This window comes from Phyllopteryx taeniolatus, chromosome 20 (genome assembly GCF_024500385.1).
Source record: "Phyllopteryx taeniolatus isolate TA_2022b chromosome 20, UOR_Ptae_1.2, whole genome shotgun sequence".
NCBI lineage: Eukaryota > Metazoa > Chordata > Actinopteri > Syngnathiformes > Syngnathidae > Phyllopteryx > Phyllopteryx taeniolatus.
Window position 1 is genome coordinate 11,720,092 of NC_084521.1, and position 19,918 is coordinate 11,740,009.

Below are 19,918 nucleotides of genomic sequence, written 5' to 3' on the forward strand. Positions count from 1 at the left end.
TTTGTGTTGAGAATATTAAGTTGGTGGTGGTTGTCGGTGGAACAAACAAATTAAAAAGGCTTTAAATAAGCCTTTTTATTCCCTCAAAAGACAAATAAAAGGTGACATTTTATTTACGTTTCCATGTGTCAAGAATGAAAGGAAAATATTGTAAGATGGAACTTTATTGGTTTCAAGAGAGATGGAATTGCACCTGCCCAAAGTCTTTAGTTGACGTAACATATCCTCGATATAAAGCATTTGACATGAACAGTAGGTGGACTACTACTTTTTTTACACAAACCACTGAGACATGCAGTTCACTGTTGTTTAGAATCCAGTTTTAATATTTAATTGAACTATAAAAAGCAACATTAAAACATTTTCTCTTTAGTTACAAAAAAGAAACCTTAAGGGTTTCTCATTGCATTCACAGACGGGTTTAAACAGTGGATGTCTAGCAGTTGTGGAACTCTCTCTTTAAAAAACAATCCCCACCCAAAATATATAAACTTAATTGTTTAACCAAGGTATATACAGGGTATAACATCCTTGCATCCTAAAAGGTTATCAAGAAAGTCTGAGGTATACAACCAAAATTAAAAGCCTGTCAGAAAACAAAACAGAAAAAAAAAACAACAAATAGAATTAAATTAATTAAATGAATGCCATGATTGCTACTAGCACAGGATCACAACATTAGTGGGAGATGTCGCCATGTTGTTGTTTCACCAACGGTCACCAGGGCAAATAACCTCAAGCTTTGGAGTGTCAATATATACAAAGGGCAAAGTCTAAATTTGGAAATGGAGAATTGTTTGGATGCTCACTTTATTTGCCTCGTGAAAGGTACACAGTATTTAGTAAACAATAGCAGAATTCAAATGTAGATTCCTTTGTTGAAATAAAGGAGTCAGAAGCAGAATGTAACACATGCAAGTTTTGAAAGTGGATTGAGAAATTACAGTAATGTACAAAATACTTACAGTTTTAATTATTATCAAAATATACCTTCTTTCTTTTCTTAGCACCTCTATATTCCTTTTGAGTGTGTTTTTGAACAAGCACCATTGATTTTCGTACAGCACCTGGCGAAATCCAGAGGTCCGTATCCACCTGTGTCACCTGACCGCCGCCTGTCTCGGCTCACTCCTATTCGCCCTCCTCTGCCAAGCTTTCAAATGTCCTTCACCTTTTGCTCCGTGATGGGGTTAAGTCATGTGGTTCGAGCCCTACAAGGGCAACAAGTATTCTCCTGGGTTACGCATACATACATGGAAAGGACATGTTTGCTACAGCATCTCTTATTCAAAACTTGCATGTGGCATAGAAAAGCCTGGGGTGGTGGGGGAGTAGTTGGGGGGATAGGGATGCCTCAACTTGACTTTCTCTGCTGACCCCATCAAGTCCTTTTTTTTTTTTTTTTTTTCTTGTCATTTTTATTTAGCCAAGGAAGCAGACGGGCCCAACTTCAAACCCGAACTTCTGATTTGGGTCCCCAAAGTCAGTCAACATGACATCGATGATTGGAACCTGATCGATTTTGGGAGTATTAATCTCCATCACAGTCTTTCCGTAGCCCTTCCTCGTCTGCAACAGAGAGAAAGAGTGATTTGACAAAAACATCCCGAAATAGAAACATTTTGTCAACTGACAACAGGCCAAAAAAGTCATACGAGTATATACCCTGCTTCATATTTATGGGCTAACTAAAAAGGGAGGTGGGTAAATTGACATACCCATCATGAATAGTGCCAAAAGTACAAGCATGTGATGCCACTGTTAGGCTCAGAAAGGTTATTTGCACAAAATAGTTGTTTGTTGTCAGCTTACTACTTTAATACAGTACATTGAAAACCAAGATTTTAAAACGGAATTATTCGTCCCTAATACCATAGGCGTATTCCAAGATGACGTGTGTTTGAATGTAGCTCTTCTTGTGCAGGAGTGCTATATTTTTACACCATTGAAGTTCTTTCTCAATATATGAGGGGCAGTCAAAAAGTAGCCCAATTATTTTTGCTTAAGCCTGTCAGCCATTTTGGAAATGACGTCAATGTTGGATGTCTGTCAGAAGCAGAGAGCTTTTTATAGAATGTCTTGCTTTGGAAGGGGACCCGCCACTAAAGAGCAATAGGCTCCAGCACGGTCAAAAAGTGGGTGTCCAGGATCAAAGCCAAAGAACACGAGCCTAGCACTATTCCCAGGATTAACCGCCAAGGATGGTCTGCTGCTCCTTTGCTTGTGACGGAGGTCACTCAAATCAGGCTCTTTTAAATTGAGCTCATTACTTTTTGACTGTCCCCGTGTACTTATTTGCAGTGTGGATGCACTGGACCTGGGTCTTCAGGGTCCAAAGTTTAAACAGAAGAGCCTTACCGCACAGCCGTCTGAGAGGGCCTTGATGTAAGGGTTGTTATCGTAGGACATCTCCTCATCATTGGCTCCTAGGAAGCGCAGTGACTTGTCATAGCTGTCAGTGGTGGCATCATGCCATGCCGCAGACTGGTGGCAGCTGTAGGTGAAGTTTTGCCTTGCTGAGGCTGTCAGTAGTCTGAGGAAGGTCATCTGTACCATGTTGATTGAGTTGCCATCTAAGTCGACGTAGGAAAGCTGTGGAGAGAGCCAAGTCCATGAGTAAGTGACATTTCTGAAAACTGAACATTGGAAATTTGATTTGATTATCCACCTGCTTACTGTCACTTGACATTTAGCTGCATAAATACAGCTGCGTGCTAGATGGAACTTATCAGAGAATTGTAGTCACTAGAAAAGGTTATACATAAAGATAAATCTATACAACAAATTGCAAAGTGTGAGTCACACCAAAGCTTATTCACGAAGTCAGCTTCTGTCCATTATTTACGATGTAAATGGTTTCAATGTATCTTACCTACCTAAATTGAATTTTAGAAATAATGAGAACAAATAAGAAAAAAAGTAACACCTCGCCTGAAACAGTTACGGCTGAACAAACAAATTAAGTACTTTTAAAAGAAAAAAACTGCATACTGTGTGTGCGTGTAATAGTCAGTCTTATAAAGATTGTCCTCGATGCACCCATATGGCACCAGTTTGATTGAGCAGGACGTGTTGTTTACGACGGGACAGTTTTACATGTTTAAGGGCAAAGTAAGGCCGATGGTGGTGTTATATCAGTGCAGTGTTTTCATAGGGGTCTATGAATTGCATTGCATTGAACTGTGCACAAGCTCACTGAAACATAGAACACATTTGTATCGGGAAGCTGCTGGTATTTCTTAAAAGTAATTTGAGATTTCTCTATGTGGAGCAACTTTGGAAAATCCCGAATGATACATGTTTATTTGTTTATTAGTAGCAGCTTCCACTTATACAGAACATGTAGTGCAATGGAACAAATATTCTGGTCCCGTTTCAATATTGACTGGAGGTTGAGGGATAAAGGGAAAGAGAAAACACTTACTATTTTACCACGCTTAAATTCACTGAACCATGACCCAGGAACTTCTTTTGGCCATGAGGATATTCTGACCTGTGGAAAAAGAGAAAGACATGCTATTTTTTGGGGGGAACCAATATGCTCTTTTTCATGTTAGTTCCAATAAATGATTCTCATTTGCTTTTGGGTGTTGCTTGTTATTGGTTGTGAGTGCTTTAGCCCTGACGCAAAGGTTTTTTCGTGTGTGGGACAGTCTGCTAACGAGACATACTATGATCGGATTTCAGAGAAAAGCAAATTACCCCGTTGGACTTGTTATCTGGGTAGATGCAGGTTTCTCCGCCAGCAGTAAAGTTACAGTAAACTCTGAAAGAATCCCCTGAGCAACCTTGATTTGGATCAATCCAGTATTCACCTGAGAAGAATCAAAAGCACGTGTCAAATGATAGCCATATGGAAATGTAATAGTGCAACACTAGACATAGTCTGAAGATATGACAGGCTACTACAATTGTTTACGTGTCATTTTACGTGTTTATGTGAGCAAGCAGTAATCTCCCCTCTCCACTAAAAGTTATAATATTAGCAGTAGAATTAATGTTTTATTAATTGCGATGAATGAGTCAAATCATCTATTTTCTATGGAAAAATGTGTTTCTAAATCCAAACAAAACAACTAAATGTGTTCAACCTCACTGTGTAGCCTTTTCCCTTTTGGACCTACCATCAGGGAACTCCGGGTGGCAGAGTTGCAGGTCTTTGCATGTTCTGGCTGGGTTGTTCTGCGTGCCCATGGGGTATTTCATGCGCTCAATATCCTGTTTAAGGTTATTGAGTGAGCCAAAGATGTCCTCCATTCCTTCGCCGTAGTCCATAAAGTTACCGGCTGCATCGGACTGCATGTCGCTGGAACGCTTGGTCTTCTTGGGGGAGCGCACGGGCAGTGGCTGAATGACCTCACCCGGTGGGCCCTACGGGGTGTGTTATAGATGTCTGACGTGAATTGTTCTTCATTAAAACACAATTCAACTGCACAATCCTTATTTACTCACAGGAGGACCTGGAGGACCAATGGTACCAGTGTCTCCTTTAGAACCAGCTAGACCCTGAAAGACATGAATCATGTTAACCAAGTTCCAGACTTACAGTATCACGGTCAGTTATTTTCAAGCCTATTTAAAATGATTGCACTCACAGTTGATCCCTTAGCTCCCTTTGGACCTTGAGGACCCTGAATGAGATCGGACATAGGGGCATAAGTTTGGCATTCACTACACAGAAATCATTGATCCAATCATTGAAGAGACTTACAGGTAAACCAGGAGGACCGGGGGGACCGAGAGGACCTGCTGATCCACTGATACCCTAACAAAAAGTTGAGATAGAGGCAGCCATTACTGTGATACTTGAGTCATGAGAGAATGAAAAACTTCATTAGTGCATGGCATGAATACGAAACAGACACAGAAGGGTTGTCAGTTCACAAGAATTGTGTTGTGAATTTTATAGTTTATGATACTTTCTTCAAACCGTAAAATTCTGCACATTTAAGCTGTGTTCTCTACTTTTAAGATTAATTTCGAACAATGATGAATTATGCATACTGAGTAGTATATTAGGTCATTCTACAAGGCTCATTTAAAAATAATTCTACCTCTACAGCGTGCAGTTAGCTAGCTAGTTAGCTAAAAATGCATCTTCCCTGGACGCCACAATTTATAAAACACCTTGGTGTAGTTATTTAAATTCAGTGTTATGTATTGCGTGTTATTCAGGCTACTGTAACAGTCTGTGGCATCTGGAAGCGTGTCAGCCTGCAAGCTAGCCAGCGGCTGGATATACAGTATTTCAGCCATGGGACTTTAAGCGGATATATTTTCGTAGATCAAGCATATAGGGATGAACATACAGGGACATATAGGGATGTAGGCATGAGAAAGATGCTACACAGAACATATTTGATTGACAGTTCACAATTGAGTGGGGCATGGTTTCGGTGCATTCAGCAGAGTCTGAGAGCTGTGGGAATAGCTTGATTTTACACGATTTTTGAAGCCTCATTTTATATACTTGCCTTTAAAAAAAAAAAAAAAAAAATCATTCAAATTTGGCAGGCTTGTCACAACATTATTCTCTTTGGTGTGTCAAATTTACAAGACATTTTTCTTTTGAAAGGTTTTGGGAATTAATATGCTGTTCAGGTCAGGGCCTAATGTTCTTCTGCATCAAACTCACCGAACAATACCTTATTATGGAAGTACATATGGATATGGATTATGGAGCTAGTTTGCAATTATTGACTAAATATCTTGGTACTTGAGTAATTAAGGGTCATCTGGCACAAAGTGGTCTAACCAGACCCTTAATAGTTGTTTGATTATAATTTGTGTCCCAAGAAATTTGTCTAGCTTTTTCCAGTAAGTCAGTTAAATAATTTGATGAAAACTGATGCCTTGTATACTTCGTCATAAACTACTTACACCGTCTCCTTTGCTCCCAGATGACCCTTGGGGTCCAGGCAAACCTCGGTCTCCCTTCTCTCCTTGTTCACCAGGAGGTCCAATCAAACCGATCAAACCTGGATGTCCCTGGAAAAGAAATTTTAAAGCACAGTAACAAAAATGCTCTCTTTAAAAGGTATGCTTGTCAGCCACACTATGATTGCTTTCTTTCCACAAAAATATATGAAAAGTACACATAGGGGTATGGAGGCTGACATTTCATTAGAATTCAAATCCCTAGACATTGTTACATATAAAAAAAGACCAGTTTGAAGTATAGTCGTAATGGTTTGGAAATAGGTATGCTCCAACCAGACACTATGCATTTAAAGCATTACAAAACACAACACTTCCTCACACGGTACTTTTAAACTGCTCTGTCTCAGGCCATCGTGTCAGTGTGTGGGAGGCAATTTTGATGGAGTAATGTGGGCTGTCACAATTTCCTCAGTACTTATATTTCACCAGCAAATTCAGCAGAGGCAGTGAGGATACGATTAGAGTGCTACATCACACTACTGAATCCCATTAAGAGTTTTCCCTTTATAGCCACTTGTGGCCCAAAAAAATAATAATAGGTCCATCATTTCTTACTCTTAAATATATTGCTTTTGGACAGTCTCAAAGACATGGGAACTTTGTGGAAGTTGTTTATGGCCGCAGCCAAACTTGGATGCTATATTGTTCTTTTCCAAGTGTTCTATTGAAGATAATACAGTATAAATAAGTCAATCCGAGAAAAGGGCAACGCTCACCTTCTCACCCTTGGAGCCTGGGTCACCTTTCAGACCAGGAAGTCCAGGAGGACCCTGAGCAAAAGTAGAAATGAAAATGTTAAAACAGGACCACTTGGAGCTGAATAAAACAAAAGCTGAAAAACAGGATGGAAGGTATGGAATTTAGCAGGAAAAAAGAGTATTATCAAAATAATGACGACGACAGAAGAAAACAGACAAAAACCTTCAACCTGGATACATGACGCACAGTTGATATAAGAAACTTCAGCACTTCAAACTTCAATAACCTCTTTCCAAAGTGACATATACTAACCATGGGTCCAGGTGGGCCATCTTGTCCTGAGGCACCGGGAAGTCCTTGTTCACCCTGTAATTAAAAAAAAATGCCAACGTTAGAGCCTTTGTATTTCCTCATTTTCTGTGTTCAGAATAGGGATACTGAATGCTTCTGTTTTCATGCCAGTATTTTATAAATAACAATAATTCTGTGCAAAGGAAGTTATTTTGTCTTTAGACCACAAACTAGTCTGGACTGTATCAACAGCCCAAATTGCATCCAAGTAGTGATCGTTAATCAACAATCATTTCCAAACATTTGACCGGATTCTTAACAATCAATGAATCAACTAGTTAATCTGTTGTCAACAAAGAAAAAGAATCTGCGTCAAACTACAGCCATCATTTGCATTTGGGTGTTGCTTGTTATTGGTTGTGGGTATGGGTATAAATGGGTACATTTGTTGTTGGTATTTAGACTCACAACAGGGCCAGGGATTCCACGTAGACCCTCTGGACCAGGTTTTCCAGCAGGTCCCTGAGGCCCAACGGGTCCTGTTTTACCTGCTGGACCTTCGAACCCAGCCTCACCCTGTAAACAGACAAACAGGAAGTTGATGCAAATGTGGGAAATTTGTCACTTTAAACTAAGAAATGTAATTAACTGTTTGTTACCTTGGCGCCCTTCTCTCCTTGTCTGCCTTCAGCACCAGCAGCTCCCGGAGGTCCCTGGGAAGGAGGGCGGGATTATATTAAGCGTTTAAACATTATTATGTAGCCGTTGTTTGCAGACAAGTGGTTGATCATGTAGGACTCTTCAAAACCTACCCACAACAAAAATAAGCTATTTTTTAAAAATTAAATTTAGAATGTAAACGTGGCGAAGGGATGCTGGATCATTTGTCACATTAGCATTTTTGGTTTACCTTTAATAGAGGGCATGTTTTTCTTTTCTTGCAATAGTACCCTCTATATGATATTTATTAAATAGTAGTGATTCTATTTTGAAAAAAAGTGTATAAATTAAAGGCTTGTATAGTCTTCACTCGTGGGGCGTATGGCAAATTCTGACTAGAAACAAGTGGCCAGGCAAAGACATCTCTTAAACCATTGTAGAAAACTGTCTGATGATCACATATTTTTTTTATTTAGTGTATTTCAGACACTAACCAGGACAAACATGAGCACACAATTTAAAGTGTCTGATATTCCAGGGTCCATGGACACAACTTAAGTTGTGTCAAGATCAATGCGAGTTACTTGGTTATGTCTGCTTGAACTTCAATGAAAAGACGGTTGTGCACCCATGTCCACATTGCAAGGTCATCCTTTTTCTTTGCTCACTCCTCGACCAACGTGCTCTATTCATGTGGCCAACCAAAGTCCGAGTGGTTATTGATCGAAAGCCCAAATTGAGCCTTCCAATACCCCCATTCAGCTCCACCTGCTTTGAAAGCTTCTCTCTGCTTCTTGTGTTCACTTGCACAAATTAACACTGGGTACCCTCTGATTCAGTGATTCTCAAAATGTGGTACTAGTACCACTAGCGGTATGCAGGCCCCCTCTAGTGGTACGCACAAGAACCACTGCCTGTGTACAGTTCAGTTGTATTTAACTTTTTAGCACAATGGAGTTGCATTTAACCTTTAAGAAATGATTGTTTTCTTTATTTAGGTTTGAGAACCACTGGTATAATTATATGACGGTGTACCATAAATGTTGTTAATATAAAAACAATCAGGTTTAAGCAATTATCAAACATAATTATCGATTAATGTGTAGATTAAATGATCCATCGTTGCACCTCTAATCATAGCATTAACTTTTAATACAGCTGAATGGCTTAATTTGACAAGGATTGCTAAAAGACTGCTATTAACAATCCAAAAAGCATAACCACCAAAAATGATTACCTACTCATATTCTGTTTCACTCTCCGTAAGGCAACTCATATAATGTATCCTGTTGGAAATGGTTCCACATCCATGTTATAACTCCGCTTTGCCCCAGCTTTCAGACGGCAGTATGGAATCAATAATGTGTCACATTTGCAATGGCTCTCATTTTGACGAGGATTTAAAGGAATCAAGGTTCAATTTCTTGATAAGCCTTTTTCCATTTCTTCTGCGTCTGGAAAAAAAAAGGATTCCTGATGTTGAAATCTCAATGCTCATTTCCCATTAGGCTTCGGAGCATCTTTAGTTCACAGCAGCATTTTCTCCTTAAATCTCCACCTTTGTTATCCCCACTTAAATTTTTAATGAAAATGAATCACCCGTGCTTAAGTGCAAGCGTGACATGACCGAGCTGTTGAGGACGACAGCCGCTGGCTCATTTATTTCAAAACAACACATGGCGCTCGCATTCGCTTGGGAACGACATGTATTGGAGAGCATTCATAAGAAGTCACTCCAGAGCTATACATTTTAATTTCCAAACTTGGATTACTACCAGGGACATACGGAAAAGGTAGTGATGGCGAGCTGAAGCTTCATGAAGCATTGTAACACTTCAGCCATTGGTTGGAGTAATGGTTCATTTCTTGATGCTTCATTGGACACGAAACCACCTGCTGGCAAATGTGCATAATCACAGGCAACTGTATCTTTACCACATACAGTATGTGCTGCGTTGCATTTTTGCATCTTTTTGGCTCTCGTGAATGACTATGTATTACAAAACAATGTTTGACCAAGTAATTTCCCAACATAAAGTGTAAAATATTTTATTTTTGAATGTATTCTGTGTGCTTAAAATGTTCATCATCACTGGTATGGCAGGTTGTATAATGTTTTTCTGTAACTTTGGAAAAATTGCATGGGTTTAAGAGGGTAGAGGATTTTCAAAGTGCTTATTTAGAAATAACAGTTTATCATCATTTTTGTTAAGTGATTCATGAAAGAGCAAGATTTTAAAATTTGGGTACAGTAATTTCTCCTCTCCTAGTGAGGTTTTATTTTACATTGCTTTCTGTGAACACAACAAATACTTTCCCCCATGAATAAAATAACACTCCAAACTATTTATCCAAACTGAGCTGACTGCAACTCTATATATAAAACACACACACATTTTGCATGGAGCCTGCATGAAGGGCGGAGATTGCTGTCAAACCTCACGGCAAACCCTGAAGCGCTTCCCCAATCGGTCACGTGGTACAGCCGGGTAGCGAGACTTCGGACGACATCACTTCCGGGCCCACACCTAAATGAAGCAAGCCTCGATACGCGCTTTGCGGAAACGCCCCCGCCATTACTCGACACACGCCTCGAAGACTCGGCACAATCTCGTAACATCACTAGGAAAACGTATTACCAATCACCATGATAGCCATTAACTTACTCTTTTGCCAGGAGGTCCAGGTGGGCCAGCTTCCCCTGATGGACCTGGGGGTCCCTTGAGATAAGCAAAGAAACACAATGTTATGTTATGTTATTAATGTACAGTAAACCCCCCATTCATCATGAAATCTGCGCTACAAATCTGCTAGGGGTAGAGGATGAACCGCGATATAGCGGGAGAATACAGTATGCATACGGTATATAACAAAAGACTGATGAATTTAAATTACATTTCTATTCATCTCAGCAGAATGAAAGTAATACTAAGAGCACATTCAAAACGGTAAGTCCAGAAGACTTAAAACATTGAGCGTTAAATGTGAAAAAAGTGTTTGTGATGAGAAATAAGGCGTTGTTATCATTAAAGTGGATGTATATTTGCTGCAATAGCCAAGTGTATGCTGCTAATGCCATGGCTTTAAAAGTATCAGGAAGCATAACACTAACGGTGGCTAAACCTGTGGTGGACTATATTAAAATTATAACAACCACATTAAAATGGGATATTCCAAATTAAATACTTGTACTATTATTACTATTGTTATTCATCCATCCTTCATCCATCCATTTTTGAAAGCGCTTTTCACTCTTATGGTAGCAGGTGAGCAGGATCCCAATTATTTTTGGGTGACAGTCACAGGGCACTTAGAGACAAACGATTCACACTCATATTCATACCTATGGACAATTTAGAGTCTTCGATTAACCTAACATGAACGGTGTTCTTGAAAAGTGGGAGGAAGTCAGAGTACCCTGAAAAAAAAAAACCCACACATGCACGGTGACAACAGGCAAACTCCACACAGGAGGTCCTGAGCTGAGATAGGAACCCTGCATTATAGGTTTTAACAACTTACTGCCTGACCAGTTTCACCATCTTCTCCCTTCTCTCCTGGTTCTCCGTCTGTGCCCTAAAGAGTATAAATACGTTAGATATTTTAAAAATGCAAATACTTTGTCTAATTTAAATGATCAGCCCCACTTAATACGTTTTACAGCCTGATCAATATTTTTTTTCCCCAAGCATAATTCAAAATCGGTTTTAAATATGTGAATTTTGCCTGAGGATTTCAATACTCACAGCAACACCTGGCTCTCCGGGAGGACCAGTGTCTCCTGGGAATCCAACGGGACCCTTTTGGGAGAGACAAACAAGTTGTGTCATTGAAGGAAAAGAGATCAGATATAATGATGCTGAAGCAACATGCTCGACATCTATTGTGCCTTGCTACCACCAAATAAGAAAAATGGGAATGATGGTCTTAAAGAAAATGTCACCAATACTGTTACTGCAATTGCATCAGCATGCAATCATAAATTATGATCAAAAACGTCTTTTAGGTCTAATGTATGAGGTCATAAGTCAATTAGCCCATTTGACAATACTTACAGGGTTACCCTTTGGACCATCATCTCCTGGGGGTCCTTTGGCGCCAGCAGGTCCGGCAGCACCAGGAGGTCCTGCCTCACCCTTCTCTCCTCTCTCGCCTTTGGGTCCCTGTGGCAGTTAGGGCGACACAGGGTATAATGTCAATATTTTGTTTGGTGGTATGTTTGGAACAGGACGGGGTTAAAATACTCATAAGACTAAAATACCACAATATTATTGATTGATTAATTGCGGCCACATAAACATTCACTTTTATGTTGAGCTAGTAATATAGGTATTGCGATACAATTTTTTCATGACATTTTGCTGTGTACAAAATAAAGCTTACCCCAGTGCCAGACTCTCCAGGTGGTCCAGGGTTCCCAGCCTCACCTTGTTCACCCTGGAAAAAGACAAGACTCAGCGAACTAAAACGCTTGTTGTGCCAATGAGGGTACCGCATCCTGTTTTGACTCATACCTTCTCTCCCACTAAACCCACGGGACCCACACCGCCTGGAGGACCTTGGGATCCCTGTAATACAGAGAAATGAGTTCTACCTTGGAGAACACCTGTTGATAACTGTATAGCTATAGCTGTATAGATATCATAATTGTCAAACATGGCCACTAGTCGGTCTGAATTGTTCTAATTTAATCATACGTACATCAGCTCCACTTGGACCCTGAGGACCTCGAGGACCAGGGGGACCAGGAGGACCCTACAGACAGAAAAGAACACGGTTGTGCATATACAATATATAGATATATTATTATTTAACTATATAAAAGGTAGCAGTCGCATTTTTTATTTTTATTTTTTTTTACCATGGGGCCAACATCTCCGTTCTCGCCCTTCTCACCAGGAGGTCCTGGAAGCCCCTGAGGATGTAAAATAAATATGTATCTTACAATGTCATATCACATATAAATAGAAAATCCCATTTAATAAATTTATTAATTCCTAATAACTAATTGATAGAAAAGGGACAGAAAAGTTCAAGTAACTTCAAGGGACGGTTTAGCGGAGCAATTTCTCAAATAGTCCAAGTTGGACCTTTTTCATGAAATTAGTTAAAAGGGATTTTATTTTTTACATTGATTTGTGAATAGCTCTTTAATCAAGTTTTTTTTATTTTATTTGATTTCATCATCATCAGTGTTGTACCTGAACGAGTTTAATGAACGAAAAGTTCATGATCTCGTTCTCATTTTGGGAGAACATGAATTGAATGATGTGTATTTCTGCCTGATGAACGTTTTTGAGAACACGCTCATTCTGGCGTTGAATTACAGTTCATTTTTGTTCCATAAAGTGCTGGGTTCAGTGGCGCAGCATGACAGGCTTTACGGAAGTGACGAAACGTACAGACCAATTACATGCAAGTTAAGCCACCCCACGTGACCTTACTCTGCCTATTGAGTCTGCGTTGAAGGCGGTATGTCACTGATTACCAGCAGAGTAAAGACGAAGAAAGGGAGAAAGTTCAGAAAATGATCGATTTTTATACCCCTATCGATAAAATATACCCTGGCAGAATTTCTAAGATGTGTACCATTCTTAAAACAAAAACGTAGGATCACGCGAAACACGTTGAATTGTATTTATGAATAAAAATTAAATAAATTAATCAAATTAAACTATAAGGCATTTTAGAAAAGTAAAATCATTACAAAAAGCATTACAATAAAGAGTGGTCCTTGTTTGGTCATCAGTCATATATATTTTTTTAATTCCAATATTTCACAAATTCTGCTAGGGTCTGTAAATGTTATGTTAATGCAAAAAGGTTTTTGAACTTCATTGAATTGAATCGATTTGACTGAGGTATTGATTATAGGCAGATGTACAGTAGATATTATGACTAGGTTACTTTAATATATACAACAATATATAGACACTATATGATCCTCCGGACCTTTGTGGCAACAGTGGGGAAATGCCAGTATTTTGAGAGTAATAGCTTGCAGCAACATATTGAGAAAACATGTATTGCAGAGGTGTGCAGTGCCCTAAAACTATGTAAGTCAATTCATCGGGTGACAAAACCTCTGTGTAATCCATGCAGATTCTTCCGATGCTGAGATCTCATCTCATCGGTGTCAAATTGTCCTCTGAGATTAAATCGTTAGCGGTCTAATTATGCAGAATGCTTAATGTGATAAACAGAGACGAGTGGAGAAGGTTAGTTGCTGCAATTAATGCAAAGGCAGTAAAGAAGTGAATGAATCCTAATTAAAAGTCAATTAAATGCAACCCATTGCAGAGTATAATACAGTTTACCAATGTTTGCTAAATCAATAATTTCATGACAACAATTTAATGAGGTCTCAAATAAGACTTGTTAGACCACTGCACATTTTATGTAGGGATAAAAATGTGTTTCCGCTCAGTCCATATATTATTTATGTAAAGCATATATAATGCTTTGCTCCAGATATATTAAACAATGTCCAAAACCTACCACCACCTTATTATATACTCTATAGACATTGAATTTGCCCTAACAATGACTCAGGGATATGAATAAATGGCTCTAACCTGCAGGCCGATGGGACCAGGTGGTCCAGGGAAACCTCTGGCTCCTTCATCACCCTTCTGTCCAAACATGCCCTGCTGACCCCTGGGCCCAGGCTCTCCATCACCTCCCTGAGAACCAACAGTTTAAAATATGACAACAAAACAATACAAGTACAATAATACGTTACAGTAATATAGATGTATTACAAATATAAGGCAACTAACATGAAGAACATTTAAATGACCACAATGTATCCCACTTTACATCACTTGTTTATGGCACCGTGTCTGATTTCCTAAATATTAGCAACAGTTTCCATTGATCATCTTACAATTACAGTACATCAAAAAGCTCAGTTTTTACTCACTGTCAGAGATGCATTAATTTAATAGTAAATACACATTGATTCAACATGATCTATATATAAGAATGACAGTTTCATTCATGACAAAGCAGTTATACTTACAGCAGGACCTGGAGCACCGATGGGACCTTGAAGACCTGCAGGTCCAGGAGGACCCTAATAAACATAAACCAAAAACACATGAATAGTTATACCTAAAAATGAGCAATGGATTATGTAAATGTGAATATAATTCCTGCAGAACCCACCTGTTCTCCCTTATCAGCTTTGCTTCCTTTCTGGCCCGGTTCTCCAACCTCTCCCTAGGATATTACCACATAAAGATCAGTCAACTGTCTCAAATAAATATCTTCACCAGTGACAGTTATTGAACTGTCTACTATGTTTAGAGCTAAGCTATGTTATGAGGCAAACAAAGGAGTCAAACTGTGTTAACTACTGGGATGTGGCTTACTAACCTTATCACCATCCTCTCCAGGCGGACCCTGGGGTCCGGCAGGTCCGGGCAGACCCACAGGACCCTGGACGCCATCACGACCAGCTGGGCCTTGAGGACCTTTCTCACCCTGAAACCAAGACATTAGTTTGCATCATTTTCGAATGAACAAAGAGAATGGAAGAATGTAATCGTGTCAATAATTGTTCAACAATAGTATCAATAATTGTTCAACAATACTTACAGGTGCACCTTTCTCTCCAGCGGGACCTGGGGGACCTTGAGGGCCAGGTCTACCAGACAGGCCGATTGGACCAGCTGAACCAGCAGGACCTCTTTCACCAGGAGAACCCTGCACGAAGAGTGGAAGACATTCTAAGTAAAAAAATAATAAGGTAAAATACATATGTACATATGTATCAACAATTATACAAACCCTGATTGTAATGTAGTTGGTACATTGTGTAAAACGTAAACAAAAACAAAATACATTGATTTGAAAATCCTTTTCAAACTTTATTAAATTGAATAAACTTCAAAGACAAGGTATATAATGTTCAAACTGATAAAAAAATTGTTTTGCAAATATTCACTCATTTTCCAAAAAAGCTGGAACAGGGACATGTATACCACTGTGTTACATGACCTTTCCTTTTAACAACTCTTAACAAGTGTTTTGGAACTGAGGACACTAATTGCTGAAGCTTTGTAGGTTGAATTATTTCCCATTCTTGCTGAATGTACAACTTCAGTTGCTCAACAGTCCAGGGTCTTCGTTGTCGTATTTTGCACGTCATAATACGTCACACATTTTCAATGGGAGACAGCTCTGGACTCCTGGCTAGCCAATCTAGTACTTGCACTCATTTACTATTAAGCCATGCTATTGTAACACATGTAGAATGTGGTTTGGCATTGTCTTGCTGAATTAAGCAGGGACGTGCTTGTAAAAGACATTGCTTGGATGGCAGCATAGAGGTATGTTCCGCAAAAGCCTGCACATACCTTTCAGCATTAATGGTGCCTTCACAGTCACCCATGCCATAGGCACTAACACACCCCCATACCACGCCATAGATGCTGGCTTTTGAATTTTCCGCTGATAGCAAGCCGGATGGTCCTTTTCCTCTTTGGCCCGGAGGAAACGACGTCCATGATTTCCCAAAAATATTTGAAATGTGGACTTGTCAGACCACAGGACACTTTTCGACTTTGCTTCAGTTAATATCAGTGAGCTCGGGCCCAGAGAAACCCAGAAACATTTCTGGGTGTTGTTGATATATGGTTTTCGCTTTGCATGGTAGAGTTTTGTAGATGTAGCGACAAACTATGTCAACTGGCAATGGTTTTCTAAAGTGTTTGTAAGCCCACATGACAATACTTTTACAGGATGATGCAGGTTTTTAAAGCAGCGCCGCCTGAGGGATCGAAGGTCACGGGGATTCAATGTTGGTTTTCGGCCCGCTTAAATGCAGAGATTTCTCCAGTTTCTATGAATCTTTTGATAATACTATGGACCGTAGATGATGACATCCATAAATTCCTTGCAATTGTACGTTGAGAAACTTTGTTTTAAAACTGTTGGACTAATTGCTCACGCATACCTCGCCCCATCCTTGCTTATGAACAGCTGAGCCATTCGGGGTTGCTCCTTTTATACCCAATACACATATTTGGAATACAAATAGCATTTATATTTTCCATACAAAATATCATGTAAGCTGATGTGATCTGCACAGGAGTGGTGGCATTAAACTAAATGTCTTGTTTGTTGGATTTTCATTAATAAAAGATGATAATGGTGAAGTTAAGTCTTTGGAGAAGTCCTTATTAAAAGTACTTCCAATTATTCAATACATAAACCTCCACAAGAGCAAAACATGTTACACATAAAACGGTTTTAAGCTTCACCAAAGCAACACTATTTCGAAGCATGGTGATGTAATGTCCAACTGAATGCATTGAATGTGAGAGTAAATAAAATTCAAGACAGGTTCTCCTGTGTGTTTAACAAGCAAGGTGGGCCAACTGTTGAACAGCGAAAGAACTCATCGTCTTCATTAAATTGGATTTATCAAATTATTTTAGTTGAACAATTTAGCATTAATATACGAGCTGTACATTACTCATGGGTTCGAAATGAAGTAACAGTAACTTTCAAAACGCTAATGGCAGTATGGTAAGTATGGTATGTTATTTATTTATATTTTTTAATTCAGTTAGATACTTTGTTACTATACTGGTTCTCCATCATTCTCAATGATTATAGTCACATTCACAGTCAGTCCACCAAGTATAACCTGAACATATTGCATCAACTGAAAAGCAAAAAGCAATATTGAGACATATTTAATTACCTAGAGATGTTCTATTGTCTATGTTGCGTGTTTACTTGATTGTTTTACATCTGTGTGCCAGAAGACGCCATATTTAACCATATGTGATCATGAAAAACTGCTCTGTTCATTGCAATGAGACCATATAAACCTAGCATTCATTAAATGGTATTGGTGTGACGGTAGTCAGACAGGCTTCTCAGGCAAGGTTTCCTAAAAATGTGTGTAACTTTGTTGCCTTCAATATTAGATTAGATTGGCGTATGGTAAGTATAAATTCAACTCAATCAAAGGATGAAAATCTGTTAAAACTTTGCCATGGTTATTATATTCCCCACTATACACATTATTCTATTCATTAATCTTATCCTGGTGAAAAATATGTTGATGCATTCGCTGATATCAAAGTACTTACAACAGGACCAGTTGGCCCTTGGGGCCCCTCTCCTCCCTTCAGACCTGCTGGACCCTGAGGATAAAAAAAAAAGGAAGTAGATTATTCCCTTCAGCAGTACAGTAGTAGTAGTACAAATTTTTTGTTTTCAATCAAACTACCACGTATGTTTTTGGGATGTGGGAGGAAACTGGAGTGCCCGGAGATGCAGATGTGCTAACCAGTCATGCACCATGCCGGCTAGACTACAACATTTCATATCAAATCCTGTAGGAAGACTTGCATTCTGTATTTTACATTTACATTTTCAAGAGAACAATTAAACACTATTGAAACACTGCACCATCAATTGTATGCTTCTTTCAGCTCAGAAGCAGCAGAAGTCTTCATTTGTTACATGTCACCTTGCATTTCCTCTACACAAAATTAAATGTGAGAACTCCTGTCTCTAAATAAGTGAATAGCTGGAGATGGGTGCTGGTTCATTTGTTACAAAGGAAAGTTCTGTCACCTGCTCTTAGCAAACATGGGTAGAGGGAAGCAGTGATGAATATGTCCGTGTGGAGTGACAGTCTTACCGTGGCACCAGGTAGACCTCTCTCTCCTGGAAAACCTCTGAGGCCAGGGGGACCATCCTTACCAGATGAACCCTGGGGTCCGGGGTCTCCCTGAACACACAATTAAAAATCCTGGGGTAAGTCTGACACATTTTTCTGCAAAGAATACTTCATTACGACATTGTTATGTGTTAGAAAACAGTTGACATACAAATCAAGACATAGACAAAGATCCATTAATTCAGTTTATTATTATCTTGACTTCATTGAGAATGCCATGTTGTTAACTGTAGGTAGCGTAATGGCTTATATTTTTATGGGACTTTGATGTCATTTCATGGTCATTCTGGTTATTGTATTACCCAGCAAGTAATGCTTTAGTTGATGCACGTGACAAAGAAAGCTGTCAATCATCTATTTTAGAACATCATTAAGATACATGGAATCTGGTAATATGGAGTGATGGATAACAGTGCGACACCTAACCTGATCTTATTGTGTATTGTATATGAGTTTTTAATAACATTGCTGGCATACATTTTCAAAGTTTGAAACCATCAAATGAATTGGGATTTTAAAAAACTCCACACAGCAGGCCTAGAGCCAAAATGTGAACCCTGAACCTCAGAACTGTGAGGCAGATGTGCTAACCACTAGCTCACCAGGTTTCCTGTCTATAACAGGGAATTGGAGAAGAACATGCAGCATAATGTTGATTTTCAAACAATTTGTTGAATTTCAACCCAATTCTGTGCATCCCAAAGTCCCATACACACAATACAGGACGTTTTGCAGGACTATTGCAGCCACACTGAAGCATACTCATCAATGACATAAAATCGGATTTTTTTTTCTTCCATCTTTGTTCTTCTCATTGAACAGGCTGCAAACAGGGAGGCAGAGCCGCAGGAGAGCCTGTGGGGCTTATAAAAGGATTTAGACTCTGCTGCTTGGCCCTCAACAACGTGTCTCTGGCATACTAAACCAGAGGCCCGAATGAAAACGAGGGAGAGAAATGGGTCTGAGAGTAGTAAAGTGTTTAGAGTTAGCTGACAGACTTGATTAGATTGTCTGTTTTAGGAAAGATGGGAGTGAACATGAAAGCACAAGACTGGAAAGAGGAGGGACACAAGGGAGTGTATGTGTTACAGAAAGTCAAGGCAGTTGTTTCTACGAAATGTCTTCTGACTCTCTCTAATGGGCTCGCAAATGTTGGCCGAGGGGAGACTTTAAACAGAATGTTTCAAATGATACATATTGTATATGTATTGAATGTTCAATAGCCACAGCCTCTTTTGTTAGTACAGTGCCCTGTACTTGGGGGTCATTGTTGTACGACGGAATTGAAGTACTACGACAGTGAGGTAACCCCAAAATATTATGTAAGTCAGAAGGCGCCATAGTCCTTCTCTAATGCAATTGCTAAGTCATAATTACAGTAAATATTTGTCTGACAGGCCGTAAATATAAAACGATCAAATGAAAAACGCTAAGTACGGTGCACACTTAGCATGCATTCTTGTGCCATGCGACGTAACCTCCGAATGTCCCATGTTGGGAACCCTGGAAACCGAGGAACCCATGGAACTTTTCAGATATTCATGCAATAATTAAATTTTAAACACAGCAACCTCATCCGAAAATACAAGCAGCAACAGCAGATAAATCACGAAGATGTCTTTTGAT

The 19,918-nt window shown here is 39.3% G+C and overlaps 1 protein-coding gene across 6 annotated transcripts in view; it reads right to left on the bottom strand.

Annotated features, from left to right (window-relative positions):
• Positions 1-146: 146 nt before the first annotated feature.
• col11a1a (collagen, type XI, alpha 1a) overlaps positions 147-19,918 on the bottom strand; it is a 64,272-nt gene continuing 44,500 nt past the window's right edge. For all 6 annotated transcript variants that reach the window (XM_061758251.1, XM_061758254.1, XM_061758253.1 and 3 more), the window contains 28 exons: positions 18,254-18,343; positions 17,697-17,750; positions 15,190-15,297; positions 14,968-15,075; positions 14,758-14,811; positions 14,612-14,665; positions 14,166-14,273; positions 12,452-12,505; positions 12,292-12,345; positions 12,105-12,158; positions 11,974-12,027; positions 11,646-11,753; positions 11,337-11,390; positions 11,113-11,166; positions 10,257-10,310; positions 7,590-7,643; positions 7,399-7,506; positions 6,952-7,005; positions 6,657-6,710; positions 5,881-5,988; positions 4,712-4,765; positions 4,596-4,631; positions 4,453-4,506; positions 4,125-4,371; positions 3,703-3,815; positions 3,425-3,493; positions 2,359-2,592; positions 147-1,569 (listed from right to left, as the gene is read on the bottom strand). In XM_061758251.1, coding sequence (XP_061614235.1) covers positions 1,423-1,569; positions 2,359-2,592; positions 3,425-3,493; positions 3,703-3,815; positions 4,125-4,371; positions 4,453-4,506; positions 4,596-4,631; positions 4,712-4,765; positions 5,881-5,988; positions 6,657-6,710; positions 6,952-7,005; positions 7,399-7,506; positions 7,590-7,643; positions 10,257-10,310; positions 11,113-11,166; positions 11,337-11,390; positions 11,646-11,753; positions 11,974-12,027; positions 12,105-12,158; positions 12,292-12,345; positions 12,452-12,505; positions 14,166-14,273; positions 14,612-14,665; positions 14,758-14,811; positions 14,968-15,075; positions 15,190-15,297; positions 17,697-17,750; positions 18,254-18,343 — 2,394 coding nt within the window. In that variant the 3' untranslated portion in view covers positions 147-1,422. The remainder of the gene's footprint in view (positions 1,570-2,358; positions 2,593-3,424; positions 3,494-3,702; positions 3,816-4,124; positions 4,372-4,452; positions 4,507-4,595; positions 4,632-4,711; positions 4,766-5,880; positions 5,989-6,656; positions 6,711-6,951; positions 7,006-7,398; positions 7,507-7,589; positions 7,644-10,256; positions 10,311-11,112; positions 11,167-11,336; positions 11,391-11,645; positions 11,754-11,973; positions 12,028-12,104; positions 12,159-12,291; positions 12,346-12,451; positions 12,506-14,165; positions 14,274-14,611; positions 14,666-14,757; positions 14,812-14,967; positions 15,076-15,189; positions 15,298-17,696; positions 17,751-18,253; positions 18,344-19,918) is intronic.